Raw genomic sequence first — 24163 nt, 5'->3', positions numbered from 1 at the left:
TTATGTTATCTGCCACGGTTTTTCTTCCTTGCTGAATTTACTTTGTGATGCATGGTATTTCCTTCCAGTAGAAACAAGCCAGTTCTTCTTCCTGATTAAAGTGTCTCAGACTGTCTCCTTATGCATTCTTTTTAGTGAAGAGTTGTGTGACAACCCAAACTGAGTTTGAAGTTACATACTTACATTAAAAAGCTGTTACTGTGCATAGTTCTTATTGTGGACAGGTAGGGATGCCAAGAACCATTCCTTTCCAGGCACATTTCTAGTGAGAAAGGATTTTTTTAAACTTTGTTGATTCTTTTATCATCTAATCCCTGTATCTTCAAGATTTTGTTACTTGAATAAAAGCACTTACCTCTGAACATTTTTCTTTTACATCCTAGTTTATAGTTGCTATTCTTTCAGCCTTAATTTTCTTTCATATACAAAATATCGCTACTTTCTATTTAGCATTCAGTGAACTAGACAATTCCAAATCAAGAGACAAACATCGCTTATAAAAATGTCAAGTGTGTTACAAAAACTAAATGATACAAATAGCCAAATAGCATTAAGAGTTGGAAAAGGACTTGGAACATTTATATAACAATAACCACCACTCCCACAGCAAAAGCAAGCTTTCCCCATAGTCCTTGGGATGTTACCTGGATCTGTGAGAACTCTTCAGCATCTGGTACCAAAGTTCATATTTTTCCATCAAAGTGAATACTCTGCCTCTTTCTGAAAGATGTTACACTGTTCTTCCTAGATATTCTGATTCCTATCAGAGTTGCTGCCACATGTAATAGCATAGCCTTATATCTTTATTTTTTTAATTGAAGTATTGTTGATATACAGTATTGTGTACAGCAATAGTACACAGATGTACAGCATAGTGATTCAGTATTTTTGCAGATTATATTCCATTATAGGTTATTACAAGTTAATGGGTATAATTCCCTGTGCTATACAGTATATCCTTGTTGCTTATCTATTTTATATATAGTAGTTTGTATCTGTTAATTCCATACCCCTAATTTTTCCCTTCTCCCTTCCCTCCCCCTTTCCCTCTCCCCTTCGGTAACCACAAGTTTTTTTCTGTATCTGTGAGTCTGTTTCTGTTTTGTATATATATTCATTTGTATTATTTTTATGGAAGTATGACATAAAGAACTGTTACTTTTTAACTTTTGCTTTTAATCAAGCTAATACATGGAATTATTTAAAAAGTCATAGTACTAGAGATGTATAGTGGAAAACAGCGGTCCATTGCCCCACTCTCTTCTGCTCCTAGTTCTACTTCCTAGGGGCAGCCACCTTCAGCTCTTACAGTTACTCTCCTGGGTACTCCCCTCCACACTTAGAGATAATATGGTTTTAATAGTATTTCTTGATTTATCAATTATAGAAATTATCCACTGATTTTTGTCTTTATGGTCAATGAGAACAAAGCTCTTCCATCCAGCCACCACCACTCCGCTACCTTCCCCCATTCTTCCAACATAAAATTTTTTGTTAGAATTCAATGCTCACATTGTTATGATCCAGATATTGTTTACTACAACTGTGGCTGTCTGTTTTCCGTAGGATAATCATTGCTTTTTTTAGCCTGCTTTTCTAAGTCTAATAATTTTTTTCTGCAAATGTACCCATAACTTGTCAGTCATGTTTTTATTGGCTAAGACATATAAGTTCCTTTTTCTTTTTGACCAGGAGAATTGTCTCTTAGAGCCTCCATTTTTCTGCTTTAGTCTAGACCGATGGCTTCCTAGAAGTTATGTGCCACTCTCATCCATCCTAGGATTACTACGCTGTTTGGAACCTTTCATTTTTTTTTTATCCCATGTCATCTTCATTTTAGATTCATTCTCTTTTTTTTTCTCCCCCAAAGCACATCTTATGGTGGCTTTCTACAAAAGAGTACATGTTAAATATATATGTATTTTAGCCCTTCCATACCTACAAAGGGCATTCTCTGTAGTACTGACATTCTGTGAGCCAGGAAGGGCAAAAGAGCTAAGGATTCCATAACTTTAGTATGCTGTCTCTTTTCACCCCAGCCCTCTTTTTTCTGATGTTATTGGACTTGTGAAACTTTAGTCCTACCAATAAGACCAGCTGCTTTCTGGTTGCACAATCCATGTCTCTTTTTATACTAATTTCATATTCAGTGGTGATTATAGCTAAAACTATCAAAGACATATTAGAAGAAGATTTTTGCATATTCAATATAATACATCTTTGATCAAAGTAAGTATCCTTTGTCTATTGATAAGATTATTATATAATTCAGTATATGATATCAGTGGTCGTATTAGAGATTTGATCTTACCTTCTCTACATGTCACAAGATCAGTGAATTTTAGAACATTGAAATGGTTCCAATTAGGATGAACACAGCGTAATTATAACTATTTTTAGGGTTATGATTACTTCTTTAACAAACTTAAGAATTATGATTGACGTAAAAATCTGAAAATGTAAAACTCACTTAAATCATTAAAAGGTAAGTTTTTAATATACTAACATAATTCTGGTTGTACACAGTTCCTCCTGGAACATTTATGCCTCTGTTTGCTGTCAGTAATGGGCTGGTCAGGGTGAAGGCTAGTATAATACTTGAAGAAATGTATAAAGTATAATAGGTACAGTGTGGAATGGTAAAGGGAATTGGGATTATTGAAAAATAGTACATTTTTAGTGGTTAGATTTTTTTTTTTTGTCAGCATTCAGCTACCACTCAGTTGTGTAACGTGTCTGTCATATTTTTTCTGTTATAGATAGCCATTTGACATAATATCGACTATTAACCTAATAGTGATCTTTTGGTGGGGAAGATAAAAATACTACATTCCAATTCATATTGACTTTAATAAATGATTGAAAAGCATGGGAATTTGAAAAAATGTTTCCTGGAATAAAAATAATACATTAGTTTTATCAGTCATCAATCATGCCTACATAATGGATCACCATGAATGAACGGTGACAAGGAGGAAGGATATTACTATAGATCGGTTAAGCACAAGTTTGTCTAAACCCTTCTGTATGTACTTTTTTCTAGCCTCAGTTGTTCACCTGTTGTAGGATTGAAAATTTTCTATTGAGACTCTACAAGGTTGTTAACACACCTGAGCTAATGTTTTGCCTGCTGTCATATTTCCACTCTTACAAATTAATTCAGTTTTGCATGTTTTTTTAAAGTTTGTATAAATGGAATCATATTTTAATCTTTTGCAACTTGATTTGACATTCTGTTTCATATGGCTGGGGTTCATTCATTTTCACTCATGTGAGGTATTTCCTGGTATATATACTACAGCTTATTTATCTACTGGTTGGTGATAGACATTTCAGTTAGTTGTTCAGTGACAGTGCTGCTTGGAAGATTACTTGCCTTTAGGTATACATGTGCAAGAGCATCTCTAGGGCAGTGGTTCTTAGAGATTTTGGTTAGAATCTGCTGTCTCCACCCTAACTTGATCAATACCATAGATTTCCTACTGATTTGGAATACCAATAATAGCATCTTAAAAATCATGGGGTTTTCTGATCTTTTTCTGACCACGGTGTTCCATTGTTTATTATTGAGTCAGTTGCACAGTTTCAAGTTGCCTATTATTCATGATCCCTTCTTTCTTATTAATAGAACCTGGATTTAATTGAGTGGTAGTGTACCTAGCTAATTATAATTGCTGTAACTATTAAATAAATTTTAATATTTAATAGTGCCAGTTTTCCTCCTCCAATTATTTCTCAGAATTTCATTCTGTTTTTTTCTTCCATATGACCTTTAGTATTATTTTTGTCAACTTCGAGATTGAATCAACTTTAAAGGCTTAATAGGGGAAGATTTTTGCATATTCAATATAATATGTACTTCTGCTTGAAAATAAAGTGCATATTCTCCTTTTAAGCAAAATGTTTATAACCCTCAGAGTTTTTTTTTTTTTTAACAAGTCTTCATGTCAGCCCAGTCCATTTTTAAGTTTATTCTTAGGTATGTTATATTTTTTGTTGCTATGGGGAGGGAGTGAAGGGAGTCTTCACTGATAGTGAAGAAAGTCTTTTCAATTTTTAAAAGGATATACATTTACAAAGATAAAAATTAAAAGGTAATAAAGACAGAAACTGATAAATCTCCCTCCTCCCCGTTTCTAAATCATCTAATGTTCCTTTCTCCACAGGCAACTATTTCTTTTGGATAATTTATGCACATTTAATCAAGCACTCTTATATTTCTATTTTTATTATGGAAAATGCAAACATACCTGAGAATAAAATACTGCAATGTGCCTGTTTTCAAGCTTCAGCAGTTATAAACTATATATGTTTTAAGCAAATTCAGATACCATATTATCTCCACCTTTGTTTCCTGTGGGTGTGTATTAAACCAACTTCATTTATTTTAAATCAACTTACTGAGAATGCAGCCTAAGGAGAAAACATGAACGTTATGAATTAGGAGTTAAGATACATGAAGAATAAAGGTAGAAGTTTGAACATAGTTAACTAAAAGTCCTATTCTAAGGAAATAGAACAATGCCACAGCAATAGTCAAAGGTAAAGTTGCTGAGAATTTCATATAACTGTCAAAGACACGAAACCTTGGATACAAAAAGTCCATCAAATAGTTAGACTAAAACATCATTATGAAAATGCAAAACACCAAAGACAAAGAGAAGAATTTAAAAGCTGCCAGATAAAAAGATTGCCCATAAGTGAATGACAGGCAGTTTCATTGACAAGAGCAGTGAAGGACAGTAAGTAGTGGGATAATGTTTTCAGAGTATTGAGAGAATATAGCAGGCAGCCTAGAATTTTATACCCAGGAAAATTTAACCTGTTGTAACATGCTGTAAGCATGTCTACCAAAAAACATTTATCACTCAATTGCAGAAGATTTAAAACATTCCCTTAAAAATTTTTAAATCAAGGGAAAAAACAATGATGCCTGCCATTATCACATATTTGCAATATGTTAGAATTCCTAGCCAGCAAGATAAGGCAAGCACAAGAACTAAATGGTATAAGAAATGGAAAGGAAGAAACACAACTGTAAGTCATTATTATATTGTCCTTCATTATTCATAGAGGATATAGTTGTTAATGGAGACAAATTATTAGAATTAGTAGGCACTTAACAAGGTTGCTGGATAGTTCATATGCAGGAATCAGTTTCACTGAAAGTCAGTTTGCCTCATTGTTGAATGCATTCAATCTGATGCCAAACTGCCTGGCTTTGAATTCCAGATTCAACACTTTCTAACTTTGTGTCCTGGGGCACATTATTTAACTTCCCTGTACTTGTTTTTCTAATTTAAAAATAAGGGTATCTCATAGGGATATAATGAGGATTAAATGGATCAGTCAATATCTAAAGCACTTAGATAACTGGTAGCTAGTAAGTGTTATAGATAAATGTTATCCTTTGTTATTATCATTATCATCAACACCATTTAAAACATATTAGCAGTGAATAAAATGTAAATCTGAAAAATACATGACATGGTATATATACTGTAGTAATTTAAAAATTATAAAGTATCTTGGAATAAATTCTTTAAAACATGTGTAAAACCCTCATGGAAAAAATTGTAAAACTTTGTTGAAAGATATTAGTGATGAATAAGTGCAGAGATATCATGTTCACAGATAGGAAGACTAATATAACAACGTCATTCCTCCTAAAATTGATCATCAGTAGGTTCAATGAAGTTCCAATTAAAACCTAAAAAAGATTCCTTATTAGACAAGCTCATTTTAAAATGTGTTTTTAAGAGCAAAAATGCTTCAGAAGAACAAGATTTGTTTTTTTTCTTTTGGCCATGCCCCAACATATATCAAGATTTATTATGGTATGGTGTTCGTGCAGGATGCACCAACCAGTAGAACAGAATGGAGTAGAACAGAACAGAGACCATAGAATTCCTGTGTATGTAGAAAGTTGATTTTTCTCAGAGATGGCATTATAGATAAATAGGGAAAGGAAAGATTGTTCTAATCAATGCTAGTACAGTTTGATAGTCATAAGAAAAACTGAGCCCTACTTTCTTACCTTAGACAAAAATGAATTTCAGTCAGATTAAAGACTTTAAGGCAAAACTATAAAACTTTTAGAAGAGAATATAGGAGATTATCTTAATGACCTTAGGGATAATTTTTTTTTTTAATTTTTATTTTTTTATTGACATATAGTTGATTTACAGTATTTCAGGTGTGCAGCAAAGTGATTCAGTTATACATATATATCTGTTCTTTTTCAGATTCTTTTCCATTATAGGTTATTACAAGATACTGAATGTAGTTCCCTGTGCTACATACAGTAGGTACTTTTTGTTTATTTTATATATAGTAGTCTGTATCTGTTAATCCCAGATTCCAAATTTATCCTTACCCCCCTTTTCCCCTTTGGTAACCATAAGTTTGTTTTCTACACCTGTGAGTCTATTTCTGTTTTGTAAATAAGTTCATTTGTATCATTTTTTAAGTTTCCACATATAAGTGGTATTATACGATACTTGTCTTTCTCTCTCTGACTTCACTTAATATGATAATCTCTGGGTCCATCCATGTTGCTGCAAATGGCATTTACTTCATTCTTTTTTATGACTTTTTTATGAGTAGTATTCTATTATGGTATATATTTATACCACATCTTCTTTATCCATTCATCTGTCAGTGTACATTTAGGTTGCTTCCATGTCTTGGCTATTGTAAATAGTGCTGCTATGAACATTGGGGTACATGTACCTTTTCTAGTTAGAGTTTTCTCCAGATATATGCCCAGTGATGGGATTGCTGGATCATATGGTAACCCTATTTTTAGTTTTTTTAAGGAGCTTCCATACTGTTCTCCATAATGACCACCAATTTACATTCCCACCAACAGTGTAGGACGGTTCCCTTTTCTCCACACCCTCTCCAGCACTTATTGTTTGTAGACTTTTTGATGATGGCCATTCTGACCAGGGTGATGTGATACCTCATTATGGTTTTGATTTGCATTTCTCTAATAATTAGCGATGTTGAGCATCTTTTCATGAGCCTGTTAGTCATCTGTGTGTCTTCTTTGGAGAAATGTCTGTTAAGGTCTTTTGCCCATTTTTTGATTGGGTTGTTTGTTTGTTTTTTGATAATGAGCTGTATGAATTGTTTGTATATTTTGGAAATTAATCCCTTGTCGGTCACATCATTTGCAAATATTTTCTCCCATTCAGTAGGTTGTCTTTTCTTTTTGTTTATGGTTTCCTCTGCTGTGTGAAAGCTTTTAAGTTTAATTAGTTCCCATTTGTTTATTTTTGTTTCCATTACTCTAGGAGATGGATCCATAAAAATATTGCTGCGATTTTATGTCAAAGAGTGTCTTGCCTATGTTTTTTAACTCTAGGAGTTTTATAGTATCTGGTCTTAAATTTAAGTCTTTAATCCATTTTGAGTTTATTTTTGTAAATGGTGTTAGAGAATGTTTTAATTTCATTCTTTTAAGTGTAGCTGTTTAGTTTTCCCAGCACCACTTATTGAAGAGACCATCTTTTCTCCATTGTATATTCTTGCCTCCTTTATCGTAGATTAATGGACCACAGGTGCATGGGTTTATTTCTGGGCTTTCTATACTGTTCCATTGATCTTTGTGTCTGTTTTTGTGCCAGTACCATACTGTTTTGATTACTGTAGCCTTGTCGTAGAGTCTGAAGTTGGGGAACAGTCTCCAGCTCCATTCTTCCTTCTCAAGATTGTTTTGGCTGTTCGGGGTCTTTTGTGTTTCCATACAAGTTAAACTTTTTTTTGTTCCAGTTCTGTGAAAAATGCCATTGTTAATTTGATAGGGATTGTGTTGAATCTGTAGATTGCCTTGGGTAGTATGGTCATTTTAACAACATTGAGTCTTCTAATCCAAAAACATGGTATATCTTTCCAACTGTTTGTATGGTCTTACAGTTTCCTTCATCAGCATCTTATAGTTTTCGGAGTACAGATTTTTTGCCTCCTTAGGTAGGTTTATTCCTAGGTGTTTTATTCTTTTCGATGCAGTGGTAAATGGAATTGTTTCCTTAATTTCTCTTTCTGATATTTCATTCATAGTGTATAGAATTACAGCAGATTTCTGTATATTAATTTTGTATCCTGAAACTTTACCGAATTCATTGATGAGCTCTAGTAGTTTTCTGGTGGTGCCTTTAGGGTTTTCTATGTATAGTAGCGCGACGGTCCAGCCACTGCAGGGTGTCTTCCAGGTCCTGACGGAGAGAGGTAAGGGACTGAATAGCACCGTGAGTATGGGGTCAGAAGGGCCAAGACAACTGATGGTTGCAAGGCACTTTATTTAGAATTTACTGAATCTAATATAGACAGAAGAGGAACTCATTATTAGACAATGAACTCATAGAATTGCTTATCGTCTCAGTTCAGTCACCACCATGGACGTCAACAAGTTTACAACAACTATCCTTGAACATTATCTTCCCCTAATGAGGCACACACACAGCCCCCAGCCATAAGGAACAACCAGGACTCTCAGCTCCCTGAGGTCTCCTGGCTTGAGATAGCTTTGCTAATCTCTTTTACATTCCTCAGGCCTGGGAAAAAGAGTGCATTCCAAGTCAAGGGTAAGGGCTTTGCTTTCTGTGAGAAACATACTGTCTCCTCCAGGAGTTACCTCCGGCTAAGACTGCATGCTTCCCACATAGTAGCATGTCATTTGCAAACAGTGACAGTTTTACTTCTGCCTTTCCGATTTGGATTCCTTTTATTTCCTTTTCTTCCAATTGCTGTGGCTAGGACTTCCAAAACTGTGTTGAATAAAAGTGGCAAGAGTGGGCATCCTTGTCTTGTTCCTGATCTTAGAGGGAGTGCTTTCAGCTTTTCACCGTTGAGTATGATGTTAGTGGTCTTTGTTTTGTTTTGTTTTTGGCCATGCTGTGTGGCCAAACCTGCGCCCCCTGCAGTAGAAGCACAGATTCTTAATCACGGGAACACTGGAGAAGTCCCTGATGTTAGTGGCCTTGATGTGGTTCCTTCTTTATGTCCTCAGCTGTAGAAGATCTTTCCTGGTAGTTTCCAGTCTTTTTTATCGATGGTTGTTCTGCAGATAGTTGTGATTTTGGTGTGCTCATGAGAGGAGGTGAGCTCAGGGTCTTTTTACTCCACCATCTTGGCCAGTTTTGATAATTATTTTTCAAAGTTGATCAAAAGTGAAAAAGAAAGCACCGAATATAAAGGAAAAATTCATAATTTTGACTACATTAAAATTAACTTTTTCTCTTCAAAAAGTGAGAAGGCAAGTTTAAAAAACGTAGGGGAAATTATTTGCAACAAGTATAATTGGTGAAGAGTTAGTATCTCAAAAAGATTTCTTACAGATACATTAAATAGAATAAACAGCTTTATAGAAAAGTGGGGGACTCCCCTGGTGGTCCAGTGGTTACGAATCCACCTTCCAATGCAGAGGAGTCATGTGTGATTCCTGGTCAGGGAACTAAGATCCCACATGCCGCGGGTGCGGAGCAACTAAGCCCATGCACTGCAACTACTGAGCCCGCATGCCACAACTACAGAGCCCATGTGCTGTGGAGCCCGCGTGCCACAACTAGAGAGCCTGTGCACCACAACTGTTGAGCCCACGTGCTCTGGAGCCCACATGCCACAGCTAGAGAGAAGCCCACGCGCTGCAACAAAAGAGCCCACGTGCCGCAACTAAGACCTGACACAGCCTAAATAAATAAATAAAAGGAAGGAAATTTTTTTTAAAAAGTGGGAAAAAAGTTAATCAGGCATTTCACAAAGGTGAAAACACAAATGACCAATAAATATACCCAGTAGAAGATCAGTCTCATAAAAAACCAGAGAAGTGCAAACTAACCACAGTGAGAGATTTGCATCAGATTGACAAAAATTAAAGTTTGCAAATATCAAGTGTCAGTGAGGGTATATATACTCCCGGTGATAGTATAAAAATCCAGTATACTAAAAGATTCAGAAAGTAGACTACACAAAAATTAAAGTTTTGCTATGGGAGGAAAATTGCATCAACAAGAAAGACAGAAATGTTGCAACACTTATGACAGGTAAAAACTAATTTTTGTGTATATAGAGTCCTTATAAATCATTAACTGAAGACCATTTTACCTATAAAAAACAAGAGAAAAAGATTGGAACAAGTGATTCACAGAAAAAATAAACAGGATGACTCAATCTCGCTAATAATGAAAGAAATGCAAATTAAAAACACAAAGTTTTATTTTTATTTACAAACATTAGTTTGACAAAATACTAAAAGAAAATTTAAGAGGATATTTTTAAATTTATCTTATAAAAATGAAAATTAATTAAAACAATAATAAAGGTCAGGTTAAAACAGATGGGTTGCTAAGAGACTAAGAGAACACCACCTGAGAAGTAGCTGTAAAATCAGGATTATGACGTCACAGAAGTCAGGGCATTATTTCAAGTCAGTGTAGTATTTCAGGAAGAGATTGGTCACAAGTTTCAAAGGTAGAGAGGCCAAGTAAGTTATGAGCCAGAAACGTACTCTGTGGATGAGAGACTCACGTGGAAATCATTGGTGACGAAGATTGCTGTTTAGGTAGAGTAATGAAGGTGGAAATCAAAATAGATTGAGGAGGAAGTAGGAGGTGATGTAGATAAGGGCAAATCTGTCTGACCCTGGCAGGTTTTGTCTGTTTTGCTTTTTACTTGATCAGGTGTGAGTCTGTTTAAATGCTGTAGGGCTGGATACAGAGAAGCAAAGTGGGTAGGAATGAAATTCAGAAAAAGGTGGAGAGATAATTGAGACAATGGGAGTATAGAAGAAAAAGCCCCAAAGTGGAAATCATCAGACCTAGTTTTTATTGTTCCAATTCTTTGATACTTAGTTGTTTCATCTATAACAGGGGTTGGCAAACTTTTTCTGTAAAGGGCTAGATGGTAAATATTTCAGTCTCTGTACGCCATAGGGTCTCTGTCATATTTACTCAACTATGCTATTCTAATAGGAAAGCAGCCATAGACAATAGGTAAATGAATGAGTGTGGCTATAGTCTAGTAAAACTTACTACAGAGCCTTAAATTTGAATTTCATATAATTTTTCAAGTGACATGAAATATTATTCCTTTTTTTTTTTTAAGTCATTTAGTTGTGGGCCCTACAAAAACCAGTAATGGGCTGGATTTGACCCACAGGCTATAGTTTGCCAACCCCTGATCTGTGAAGTGAAAATGATTCAAATTTTCACTAAAATACATTTTTTTTTTAATTGACCCTTTTATTTATTTATTTATTTTTAATTAATTAATTAATTAATTTAATTTTGGCTGTGTTGGGCCTTCGTTTCTGTGTGAGGGCCCTCTCTAGTTGCGGCAAGCGGGGGCCACTCTTCATCGTGGTGCGTGGGCCTCTCACTGTCGCGGCCTCTCTTGTTGCAGAGCACAGGCTCCAGATGCGCAGGCTCAGTATTTGTGGCTCACGGGCCCAGTTGCTCCGCGGCATGTGGGATCCTCCCAGGCCAGGGCTCGAACCCGTGTCCCCTGCACTGGCAGGCGGACTCTCGACCACTGCGCCACCAGGGAAGCCCTATGGCCCCCGCTTGCCGCAACTAGAGAGGGCCCTCACACAGAAACGAATGCCCAACACAGCCAAATAAATAAATAAATAAATTTATTTTAAAAAAAAATACATTTCATTTTGATATCATATTGTCTTAATTGGGGGATTCTTTTTTTTTTTTAATTTTGCCTTTTTTTTTTAACATCTTTATTGGAGTATAATTGCTTTACAATGTTGTGTTAGTTTCTGCTGTATAACAAAGTGAATCAGCTATATTCATATGTATATCCCCATATCCCCTCCCTCTTGTGTCTCCCTCCCACCCTCCCTATCCCACCCCTCTAGGTGGTCACAAAGTACTGAGTTGATCTCCCTGTGCTGTGCAGCTGCTTCCCACTAGCTATCTATTTTACATTTGGTAGCGTATATATGTCAGTGTTACTCTCTCACTTCGTCCCAGCTTACCCTTCCCCCTCCCCATGTCCTCAAGTCCATTCTCTACGTCTGCGTCTTTATTCCTGTTCTGCCCCTAGGTTCATAAGAACCTTTTTTTTTTTTTTAGATTCCATATATATGTGTTAGCATACAGTATTTGTTTTTCTCTTTCTGACTTACTTCACTCTGTATGACAGACTCTAGCTCCATCCACCTCACTACAAATAACTCAATTTCGTTTCTTTTTATGGATGAGTAATATTCCATTATATATATGTGCCACATCTTCTTTATCCATTCATCTGTCAGTGGGCACTGAGGTTGCTTCCATGTCCTGGCTACCGTAAATAGAGCTGCAGTGAACATTGTGGTACATGACTCTTTTTGAATTATGGTTTTCTCAGGGTATATGCCCAGCAGTGGGATTGCTGGGTCATATGGTAGTTCTATTTTTATTAACTGGGGGATTCTTGACTTAATCTCATTAAATGTGTATGTAGTTTATCATATGTATGATATGATTTAACCTTTTATCATAAGTAATTCTTACTCTTAACCATTTAGAACTCTGCTGAAAACTTAGAATTTATGTGTTTGTGACTCAGGTTTCAAGGACATTATTTATTTGTCATTTATTTATTCATCAGGAACTCTTTCCTGAGATTACTGGAAGAGGGATGATCTTTGCCATATCTGCAGATCACCGTTAGAATAGTGTCTTTAATATTTTATAATAGACTTATTTTTAACTTAAGTATATTTTGGGATGGAAAATAAGTAGAAAATCGGTATTATTTGGAACAAATCAAAGGTAATTGTAAAAATAGAACAGTGTCATTTGCCAGAAAATCCTGAAACTGAGTCATTGTTTTCGTTAAAAAGAGATTAGCAAACTTTTAGAGATGTTAAAGGTAAGTTAACAACAAGCTGATTAATGTGGAAGTTTGAAAGAGAACTGAAAAAAAACTTTCTCACTGATGCTTCATGTAGCTACAGTCATCTTGAGTTGCCTTATACTAGGTACTAGGAAACCTTTTCATAACTGATAGCAGTTGAGTCTTATTAAAGAAACTCTAGGGCTCTCTAAGTTGTTCACTTGAAACACCAAGTTCTGTTATTAAAGATATTTTGATAGTAAGCGGGTAAAAGGTCTTGCAGGTTTATTTAGTAATCTCTAATCCATAACCAGTGGTCTCAGGCATTCAGGTCCTTAATTTTTAATGATAGTTTTAGGAAACTCAGTACAAATATTCTTTTAAGATAAACTTTAAGAAGCTTAAGTCTTTAGACTGGCTATTTGACATAAAAGGGATTTATTCCTTTGCTGCTAACTTGCCTCTGAAGAATGTATTAGCATTCATAGTGCAAGCAGAGTAATGCACTGCAAAGGAAGTTAGTGGCACGTTGATTAACTAAGGTTAATTGGTTAATTGCAGATCGAGAATTAGAACCAATATCACTTGACTTATAACCTAGTTATCTTTACAATACTGCTTCTTGACAAACTCTGTAAGTTGGGTCCACATTATAGGCTTCAGGATATCACTAACAGTTCATAATGTGCAGTTGTTTTTTACCAGCTTCTGCAATCATGTGAGGTATGGATACTGTTAGTCTCAGAGAAGTTAGATATTTTGCCTAACAGCATAGTTAATTAATAGTAGAACCAAAATTTGAATCATTGTGATTTTTTACCTAAGTAAAATTCATTCTTCATCGGTTATTTGGGTCTAAGCTTTCTCTTACAAGCTTAGACTCATTCTGTCGCTCCCAGAAATTCCCAAGCCCTTTTCCTTTCCCCTTTAGTTTTTTAGTTCCTTTATACCTTTTACTTCTTGTCTTCTGCCCTTGTGAGTACCTCCAGGACACTGTTAAAAGGAAGCAGAGTTAGTGGTATCCTTGTTTTATTCTAAATTTAAAAGGTAGCGCATCAGACATTTACCAGTTTGCCATAAATTTTCGGCAGATACCTGTCATCAAGTTATGAATGTTTCCTTTGCTAAGACTATATTTTTAATCATAAGTGAATTTGAAATTTGATTCGGTGCTTTCTCTTCATCTGTTGAGATAATCACTTGATTCTTTTCTCCTTTAGTAAGTTTATGTAGTAAATGAAATATACCCATTTCCTGTTATTAAATCTCTCTTGCATTTCTGAGATGTACTTGGCTTATTTATGATATAGTAATATCATCGTTTTTATTTTTAGAATCAATTTGTAACTAATTTAACTTCCTTTTAGTAGTAATAGGATGATGCATTATTTTAATTTCTTCTTGAATCAACTTCAGTAAATTTTTTCCTGGAATTTATTATTTTGTGTACTCTTTAAATGTATTGACTTATAGTTGTTCATAATATACGTACTCTTAGGACCTATATGAATAAATGTTTTAGTTGTTGGGGAAACTTTCTGTTTTTGGTTTCTTTGTTTGATCTTTAGTTCATTCATCCATTTTAGTATCTGTTAAGGACCTACTAAGTTCATGTCTTGTGCATTAACTATTCTTGAAGCTTTTAGTATTGATTTTTCTCTTTACTCTCACCTAGAATAATCCAGGACCCCATAGCACAGCCATAGCATGAACTCCCTGGATTCAAACTTTGTGATTTCATTTTTATACATAGAAAAATAAATAATATATATAAATACATAGATAATGGTTATAGGACTATTGTATATATTTTGCAGTATATAACATGATATATTTTTGCACATGTATATAAAAATAAATAATATAAATAAGTGGTTCTGGGACTGTGATCTATAAGCGTGAAGAAATATATACATTTGTTACCACTTTAATGTGGCTGATTTGTTTGGACCGAAGTAAAAGGGGTATTATTTCCTACTTGAAAGATTATACTTGAAAACTTGCTGGGTACAACTTACTTAATGAAGGACGTTGTATACATTGTTCCCTGAATATTCATCTTTCATCAGACGATTTTTAACATAGCTACTTTGTGGCTAAGTATTATCCTGAGCACTGAGGAACAAAATGAGTCAATTTCAGAAGTCTTTATTAGTAAATTCTACTAGAGAAACATTTTTTAAGGAAGCATATAGCTGAAATATCACCCATCTTACTGTAGTTAAAGAAAATACTGATTGTCACAGCACGAGACTCTAAAAGTATAAGTTATATTTAACTGATGGCTGTATACCTTTGCGTGCAGTAGGTATAGAACATGATGAATTGAAGAGTTTTTTGTAATAAAAGTTATTCTAAGTAAATTATTCTCCCTTTTCCACCTTACTAATCTTCCACATGAACATGGCAGTCTTGACAAATATCTCTGGAGCTAGTATATGTTAAGGGTATTCTTGTTAGTAGGCTACACCACTAGTGTCTGTCCACGTGACTGGATGAGAGAAAGGCTGATTTTCTTCTCTTTCTAGAGGTCTTGGTCCGTTCCCTGTTCTGATCCATGTTTGATTGCAAGAACACCTTTCATAAAGGGTGAAGGAGTGGGGATTATGGGGAATAATCCTTTGTGAACCTTCACTAGAATCTTTTCCTTTGTGACCCTTCTGTAGAATTTTGGCACCTCTTAATTTGGATTGTGATCTAATGCTTGAACTAAGCAGTTGATAGGTATGAGGAGGCCCAGGAAACATATTATGAAATGATATGAAAAATATATCTTTGCATATATTTCTCTGTGTGTGGGCACCATAGCTTTCCTTTGATATCCAGTATGAGTTCTACTTGAAAGGTTAATCAATGTGTGTGTATGTTTGGGGAAAAGAGTTGAAAGGAGGAGGAAGGAAAAGGAATATGTTACTAGTAGTATAACAATATATGATGTCTTAATCTATTGGTAGTAATACTGTGGAATAATAGCCAGTGAGTGATAGTGACTGTTTTAGGCTATCAGTTGTAGGGATGGCCATGCAATAGTTGGTTTAAAACTATCATAAGTTTCTCCCAAAGCCAAAGGTTCTAAATTAGAGAATATCATTCAATTCACAGAAGTGTATAGGAAAAACACTTTAAAACATAGATACTTGGCAAGAGCTTAACCAAATGTTAACAGAAATTGTTATTTGGATGTTATTAAGCTTTTCGGAAACACACAGGCTTTAAATTGCAAGGAAAATGTATATTAGAAACTACAAAATAAATATTTTTATATTATATAAAACCCAAAATTGTTAATTCATTTTCTCTTTTGGGTAACGTGGCAAATTGAGATTGAAATCTGTTGTGAGTGTGACCAAAAATATATCTTTATTCAATTTCATGTAAGAACTTTTAAATAGTTTTACTGCCATTGCCTCTTATGTATTTATTGACCTTTTGTTTAATAACTTTGGATTGATTTTAGGCCACCAGCAAAATGGAAATGAAAGAGATTGCTAAATATAAGACGCTATGGAAAATGAACTCAACTACTGAACCTTTATTTGTTACTGGTATAGATGTCAATCCTTTGAAAAAATTCACCATTCCCAAGATCAGGAGGACAGCTGGGAAAGGTAATATTTCTATGGAAGATGGGATTATTTCATAACTGTTACTACATTCCTCTGATTCTTAGTTTATGCTCATCTTCTATTTTGACTCTACATAAAATTAGGTTAAGTCAGGCTTTTAATTCCTTAAATACACATGTACTTTTGGTTCCACACAAAATAAAATAGGCACATGTCTCCTATCCCTCCCACTAAGTACAGCTAAAAACACTGGACATCATACATAAAACAAACATAAGAAGACTTTGAAAGGTGGAGAGAAGAAGATGGATCAGTGTGGGACCCTGGGAGTTAAGGAGTGATGTAGCATTAAGTTCTCTGGATTTTCTGTTTGTTTCCTCCATGTCTCAGATTGGGTGACCACAACCCAGGAATGCGAACTTTTACAGACACAAAAAGCCCTAAGAAAAGTCTGTTCTGTCTTGCCAGAGTCTGGGAATGGGGTACCCTAGAATGACAGAAACCTATTTGACAGTGAACATGCTATTCCTGCAAAACACTAGGGGGGAAAAGAAGAAATAGGCCCTACACCTTTGTCAGCAGAGGCTAAGTGGAGGGCCTAGACTTCCACCTCTGCCTCTCCCCTTCCACTTCATACGTTCCCTTCTCTGCTATCCCCTGCCCCTTCAGTGTCAGTGGGTTTCCACTCTTGCCCTGTGGTGATGAGTTGCCCCTTCTCAGTGGGAGTAGAGTCAGTGAAGGCCAAGTGGGGAGCCTAGACTCTGTCACACACACCAGTAACAAGGCATCTGTCCCCCTCCCACAGTGTCAGTGGAGGCTGAGTCAGGAGCATGGACTTGTACCCCTTTCTCATGGTAACAAGACAGCCCCCCCACCCAGGATGTCTGTGGAGACCTTGTGGAGAGCCAGGACGTCCTCGTGGTAAAGAGTCAGAGTCTTCCCCACCCCCAGCCTTTCCCTACTGGCACAGTCCCTTGCTGGCTTAGTTTTAGTAGAGGCTTGTTAAACCACAAGATTGAATATGATCTAGAGTCTCTTAACAATACCCCAAATGACCAAGATATTAAAAAAATCACTCATCATACCAACAACCAGTAAAATCCCAACTCAAATGAGAAAAGATGAATCAACAGATGCCAACATCACGATAAAACAGATGTTGGAATTACCTGACAAGGCTTTTAAAACAGCCATCGTAATGATGTTTCAACAAGCAATTACAAACACTCTTGAAACAAATGAAAAAATGGAAAATCTCAACAAAGAAATGGAAAATGTAATAAAGAATTAAGTAGAAGTTTTGGAACTGAAAAATACAATAATTGAAATAAAAAACTGATTGGATGGGTTCCAGAGAAGAATCAAGAAGACTTTGGAAAGAAGCAGTGAATTTGAAGATATAATAACAGAAATTACCCAGCCTAAACAACAGAGAACACATCAAATTAACAGAGCCTCAGGAACCTGTGGAATAATAATAGAAGACCTAATGTCTTTGTCCTCAGAGCCCCAGAAGTAGAAGAGAGCATAGAGCTGAAAGAGTATTTGAATAAATACTGGCTGAAAATTCCCCAAACTTGGCAAAAGACATAAACCTGTACAATCAAAAGGTTGAATAAACCCTAAACACGATAAGCCCAGAGAAGTCCATGACAAGGCACATCATAATCAGACTTCTGAAAACTAAGAACAGAAAAAATCTTGAAAGCAACTAAATGTTACTTATAGGGGAAAAAATTGAATTACAGGAGATTGTGCATTAGAAACCATGGAGCACAGAGGAAGTGGCACAACATTTTTTAAGTGCAGAAAGAAAAGAACTGTCCCCAGAAAAAATATTCTTCAGGAATAGAACTGAAGTAGACATTCTCAGATGAAGTAAAACTAAGAATTTTTTATTGGTAGATCTTAGTTTAGAATGGCTAAACAAAGTTCTCCAAATAGAAAATGACAAAAGAAAGAAGCTGGGAACATTTGTAATGAAGGAAGAACGAAGCAGAGTAAAAATATAGGGAAATATAATAGACAGTCCTCCTCTTGAGTTTTTTAATTATGTTTGACAGTTGGAACAAAAATTATGACATTCTTCAATGTGATTCTCGGTATATGTAGAGGAGGTATTTAAGGCAATTATAAAGTGAGATGTTACCATTGAAGGGAACTGGGTGAATAGGATATAGGCTCTCTCTCTATTATACATCACAACTTCATATTGTAAAGTTCATATTCAACTTCATATTGAATCTGCAGTTATCTCAGAATTAAAAGTTTTTTTATAAAAACACGATAAATAAATCAAAATGCCATTTTAAAAATGTTCAAGTAACCCACAGGAACTGTTGGAAAAGAAATCTCCAGGCCCAGAGGGTTTCTGTGGAAAATTCTACTCAACATTAAAGAAAAGAGCTAATACAAATTCTTTACAATTTCTTCCACAAAATAGCAGAGGAGAGAATAATTTTATCAGGACAGTATTACCCTGGTACCAAAGCTAAATAAATGTAATATTAAAAAAAAAAAACTACAGACCGATATACATCATGAACCTTGACACAGAAATCCTATACAAAATATAAGGAAATTGTATTTAGCAATGTATAAAATCAATTATATACTATAACCAAGAGAGTTTTATTCAAGGAATGCAAGGCTGGTTTGGTATTTGAAAGTCAGTCTGGGGCTTCCCTGGTGGCGCAGTGGTTAAGAATCCGCCTGCCAATGCAGGGGACACGGGTTCGAGCCCTGGTCTGGGAAGATCCCACATGCCACGGAGCAACTAGGCCCGTGAGCCACAACTACTGAGCCTGCGCGTCTGGAGCCTGTGCTCCGCAACGGGAGAGGCGGCGACAGTGAGAGGCCCACGCACCGCGATGAAGAGTAGCCCACGCTCGCCGCAACTGGAGAAAGCCCTCGCACAGAAACGAAGACCCAACACAGCCAAAAATAAATATAAAATAAATAAATTAATTAAAAAAAAAAAAAGAAAGTCAGTCTGTATTCACAGGATAAATAATAGTAATCACATGATCATATCAATTTTTGCAGAAAAAGCATTTGACAAAAATCATTCATGATAAAGACTCAGCAAACTAGGAATAGAGAACTTCCTCAGCTTGATAAAAAGTATATAAAAAATATCCATGGCTAACATCATGCTTAATGATGAACAACTGAATGTTTTCTCTGTAGGGAAAGAAGGCAAGAATGTTCTCTTTCACCACTCTTATTATCAACATAGTACTGGAAATTCTAACCAGCACAAAAAGTCAGGGAAATGAAATAAAAAGCATAGAGCATAGAAATTAGAAAGGAAGAAATAAGACTGTTCCTATTTGAAGGTTACACAATGGTCTACATAGAAAATCCCAAGGGACCTACAAAAAAAGAAAAAGAAGAAAACCCTGGAACTAACAAGTTCAGCAGGGTCACTGAATACAAAATCAAAATACAAAAATAAATTGAATTTCTATATACTAGCAAAGAACCCATGAAAATCAAAATGATAATACCATTTCTAATAGCTCGAAACATGAAATACTTATGTATAAAACTAATAAAATATATACAGGGTTTTTATGCTTTACAGCACAAAGTGCTGATGAAAGAAATCAAAGAAATTCTAAGTTATTGGAAAGGTATACTGTGCTTATTGATTAGAAGACTCAACATAATGAAGATGTCAGTCCTCCACAAATTTATCTGTAGATTTATTGCAGTTTCTATCAAAATCCCAGCAAGACCTTTTGTAAATATATAAGCTTGTTCTCAAATTTACATGAGAAGGGGCTTCCCTGGTGGCCCAGTGGTTAAGAATCCTCCTGCCAGTGCAGGGGACACAGGTTTAAGCCCTGGTCTGGGAAGATTCCCACATGCTGCGGAGCAACTAAACCCCTGTGCCACAACTACTGAGCCTGTGTTCTAGAACCCACGAGCCACAACTACTGAGCCCACGAGCCACAACTACTGAAGCCTGCGTGCCTAGAGCCCGTGCTCTGCAACAAGAGAAGCCACTGCAATGAGAAGCCCGTGCACCACAAGGAAGAGTAGCCCCCCGCTCACTGCAACTAGAGAAAGCCCACATGCAGCAACGAAGACCCAACGCAACCAAAAATAAATAAATAAATAAATAAATTTAAAAATTTTACATGAGAAGACAAAGAAGCTAGAATAGCGAAAACAATTTTGAAATAGAAGTGTTTAGAATTACTGTAGCCAATACTAAGGCTTACTGTGTAGCTACAGTAATCAAGACACTGTGGCATTGACAAAGGGATAGACACTTAAATCAGTGGGACAGAATGGAGATTCCAGAAATAGACCTACACAAATATGCTCAATTGGTTTCCTTTCAGTTGATTTTTAACAAGGGTATATTGAGTGGAGGAAAGGTAGTCTTTTCATCAGATGTCACTGGAGCAATTGAAAGCTATCCATAGGCAAAAAAAAAAAAAGAATTTCACCCTAACTTCACACAAAAATTAATTCAAAATGAATCCTGGGTTTAAATGGAAAATGTGAAACTGTAAGACTTTAGAAGAAAACATCTCCAGGATCTACGGTTAGATGAAGAGTCCTTAGCATGATGCCACAAGCGCAATCCAAAAAAAAAAATGTAAATTGGACTCCATCAAAATTTAAAACTTTTATTCTGTGAAAGACTCTGTTAGGAAGGTGAAAAGACAAGCTACGAGTGGGGGGAAACATTTACAAATCATAAATGTATTAATTCAAAATGAATCCTGGGTTTAAATGGAAAATGTGAAACTGTAAGACATTAGAAGAACACATCTCCAGGATCTACGGTTAGATGAAGAGTCCTTAGCATGATGCCACAAGCGCAATCCAAAAAAAAAAATGTAAATTGGACTCCATCAAAATTTAAAACTTTTATTCTGTGAAAGACTCTGTTAGGAAGGTGAAAAGACAAGCTACGAGTGGGGGGAAACATTTACAAATCATAAATGTAACCAAGGACTCTCATCTAGAACATATAAAGCACCTTCAAAACTCAATAGTAAGAGAAAAGAGAGTGTTATATCCAAGCAGAAAACAGGAAAAAGACATGAACAGCCATTTCACTAAAGAGGAGGTGTGGATGGCAAATAAGCACACAAAAAGATGCTCAACATCATAGCCATTAAGGAAATGCTAATCAGAACCACAGCGAGGTGTCACTTCATGCTTGTTAAAACAGCTAAAATAAGAATAGCAATGCCAAAAACTAGCAAGAATATGGAGAAGCCAAATCAGTCATGCAACCGATGGTCAGGTAAGATAGCTCAGCCACTTTTTGAAAAACAGTTTGATGGTTTCATAAAAGACTAAACATGCAACTACCATATGACCCAGCAATTGCACTTTTGGACATTTATCCCGGAGAAATGAAAACTTAAGTCCACACAAAAACCCAAACAAAAATTTTATAGCACCTTTATTTGTAATAGCCAGAAATTGGTAATCACCCTGATTTCCAGTGAGTGAGTGGTTAAAGTATGATGCATCCATACCATGGGGTACTTATATCAGCAGTTTTAAAAAATGAGTTACTGGAACAACAACAGCTTGGTTGGATCTCAGAGGGAATATGCTGAATGAAAAAAGCCAGTCTCCACAGGTTGCAAGTACAAAATTCCATTTACAAAACATTCTTGAAATGATAAAGGTATAGAGATGGAGAACAGATTGGTAGTTTCCAGGATTGAGAGGAAGAGAAGAGGTATGGGGTTACCAGTATGACTGTATGTAAAGGAGTAGCATGAGAGGTGGAATAGTTGTGTATCTTGATTATAGTGGTTGTTACATGAATCTACACATGTGATAAAATTGCACGGAACTACCCACACACACATAACTGCGCATAAAACTGGTACAATGTTAATGAGGTCTATGGATTATACCAGTGTCATTTTTCTGGTTTTGATGTTTTATTATAATTATGTGAAATGTTTCCACTGGGGAGTTTGGGTTAAGGGTATACAGGGCCTCTATAAGAATGTTGTGTGATCTATATTCACTTCAAAATAAGAAGTTAAACACAGGCACACATGCACGAAATTGTATCTCATATCTTATGAAATGATCAAACTTTGTAACAATTAAATTGTTACAAATATTAAAGGGAAAATTAGTTTTACTTGGATTAATTTTATTTTAATTTAATAATAGAATTTAAGATGGGAAGGGGATGAAGAATGAGTTTTTTTTGATAAACAGAGGATTGTAATATTTTTTATTAGTTTTGCCATTGTTGTAACTTACTCTGTTGATTGTTAAATACAAAGGACTATTGTTTATGTTAATTAGATTCATATACATGGAAATTGGCTTAAATTATATATATCATTGATCCTCATTATTCACAGATTCCATATTTGCAAATTCTCCTACTTGCTAAAATTTGCTTGTAACCCCAGCGTCAGTACTCAGCAGCAGTGCTTTCACAGTCATTTGCAGACACGTGCGAGTGGTGAAAAATTTGAGTCACTTGATGCACACGTTCCCAGATGAGGCCAGATGAGACGGAGCTCTGCATCTTGTTCCAGCTCTCATTATAAATAAGTGTCCATTTCGTCATCTACTTAGGGCTGTGTTGTTTGCATTTTTGTCCGTGATGTCTCCGTTTAGAATGGTCTTCACCATATCATGCTGAAATGCTGTCTAGTGTTCCTAAGCTCAAGTAGTCTATGATGTGCCTTACAGAGAAAATATGTGTCACATAAGCTACACTGTAAGGTAAGTTATAGTGTTGTTGACCAACAGTATGGAACCTTCAGGAAAAGGAAGAGGAAATTTGCCAGTTTGTACATCAAGCCTCTCCAGAAAGTGTTAAAGGAACATCTGTGGTTCCTTTCCTATGGAAAGGATGGAATCTACATTTGTAGATTCATGAGATGACCACCAATAAAAAGCTTGTGACGGGCTTCTCTGGTGGCGCAGTGGTTGAGAATCTGCCTGCCAATTCAGGGGACATGGGTTCGAGCCCTGGTCTGGGAGGATCCCACATGCCACGGAGCAGCTAGGCCCGTGAGCCACAACTACTGAGCCTGTGCGTCTGGAGCCTGTGCTCCGCAACAAGAGAGGCCGCGACAGTGAGAGGCCCGCGCACCGCGATGAAGAGTGGCCCCCGCTCGCCGCAACTGGAGAAAGCCCTCGCACAGAAACGAAGACCCAACACACCCAAAAATAAATAAATAAATAAATGGATTAATTAATTAATTTTTTTAAAAAGAAACTTGTGGGCAGCACTGTTGTGAGGCAAAAAGCCAAAGAGACTTACAGTCATGGTCCCCAGGGTCAGGAAAATGTTAGGTCCCTCTTGGCTAGTGCTGGCCGACTCACACATTTCAAAAGGTGATAAGGGATGCAGGTAGGCAGGTTCTGCAGAACAGGAGGCTGGGGGAGAATTTTAAAGACACCTGGTAAGTGTTATACAGGAAAAGGTTATGTGGCAAGTTTCCATCCCTAATGAGACTGGCTTGTTTTACCGGGATGTTGGCAAACAAACTTACTGCAGGTGGCATTCCAGTTGTCAAAAATGTGACCAGAGGCTGACAGGAACCTAACCCTGTATTTCTCCTAAGATTAATAGTTCAGTATTCACTAATTCACTCTTGGCAGCAACTTTAATAGACTATACCTTCCACAAATAACAAGAATCAACTGTATTCCCCAGTTTCCTCCGAGTCCTCTTCCTTGAGGGTTTTATTCTTTTATGCATCTACTTAATATCGCAGTGCTTAAAACACTGCTTATTGTCTTCTCAA

The 24163-nt window shown here is 36.0% G+C and overlaps 1 protein-coding gene across 1 annotated transcript in view; it reads left to right on the top strand.

Annotated features, from left to right (window-relative positions):
- The window catches only part of TEX15 (testis expressed 15, meiosis and synapsis associated), a 70797-nt gene that overhangs the window by 5649 nt on the left and 40985 nt on the right, over positions 1–24163 (top strand). The window contains 1 exon segment of the mRNA XM_068532271.1: positions 16292–16442. Coding sequence (XP_068388372.1) covers positions 16304–16442 — 139 coding nt within the window. The 5' untranslated portion in view covers positions 16292–16303.

The sequence above is a fragment of the Eschrichtius robustus genome, chromosome 21 (assembly GCF_028021215.1).
Source record: "Eschrichtius robustus isolate mEscRob2 chromosome 21, mEscRob2.pri, whole genome shotgun sequence".
Lineage (NCBI taxonomy): Eukaryota > Metazoa > Chordata > Mammalia > Artiodactyla > Eschrichtiidae > Eschrichtius > Eschrichtius robustus.
Note: the sequence above shows the minus strand (reverse complement) of the source record. Positions and strands in the feature narration are given on the sequence as shown.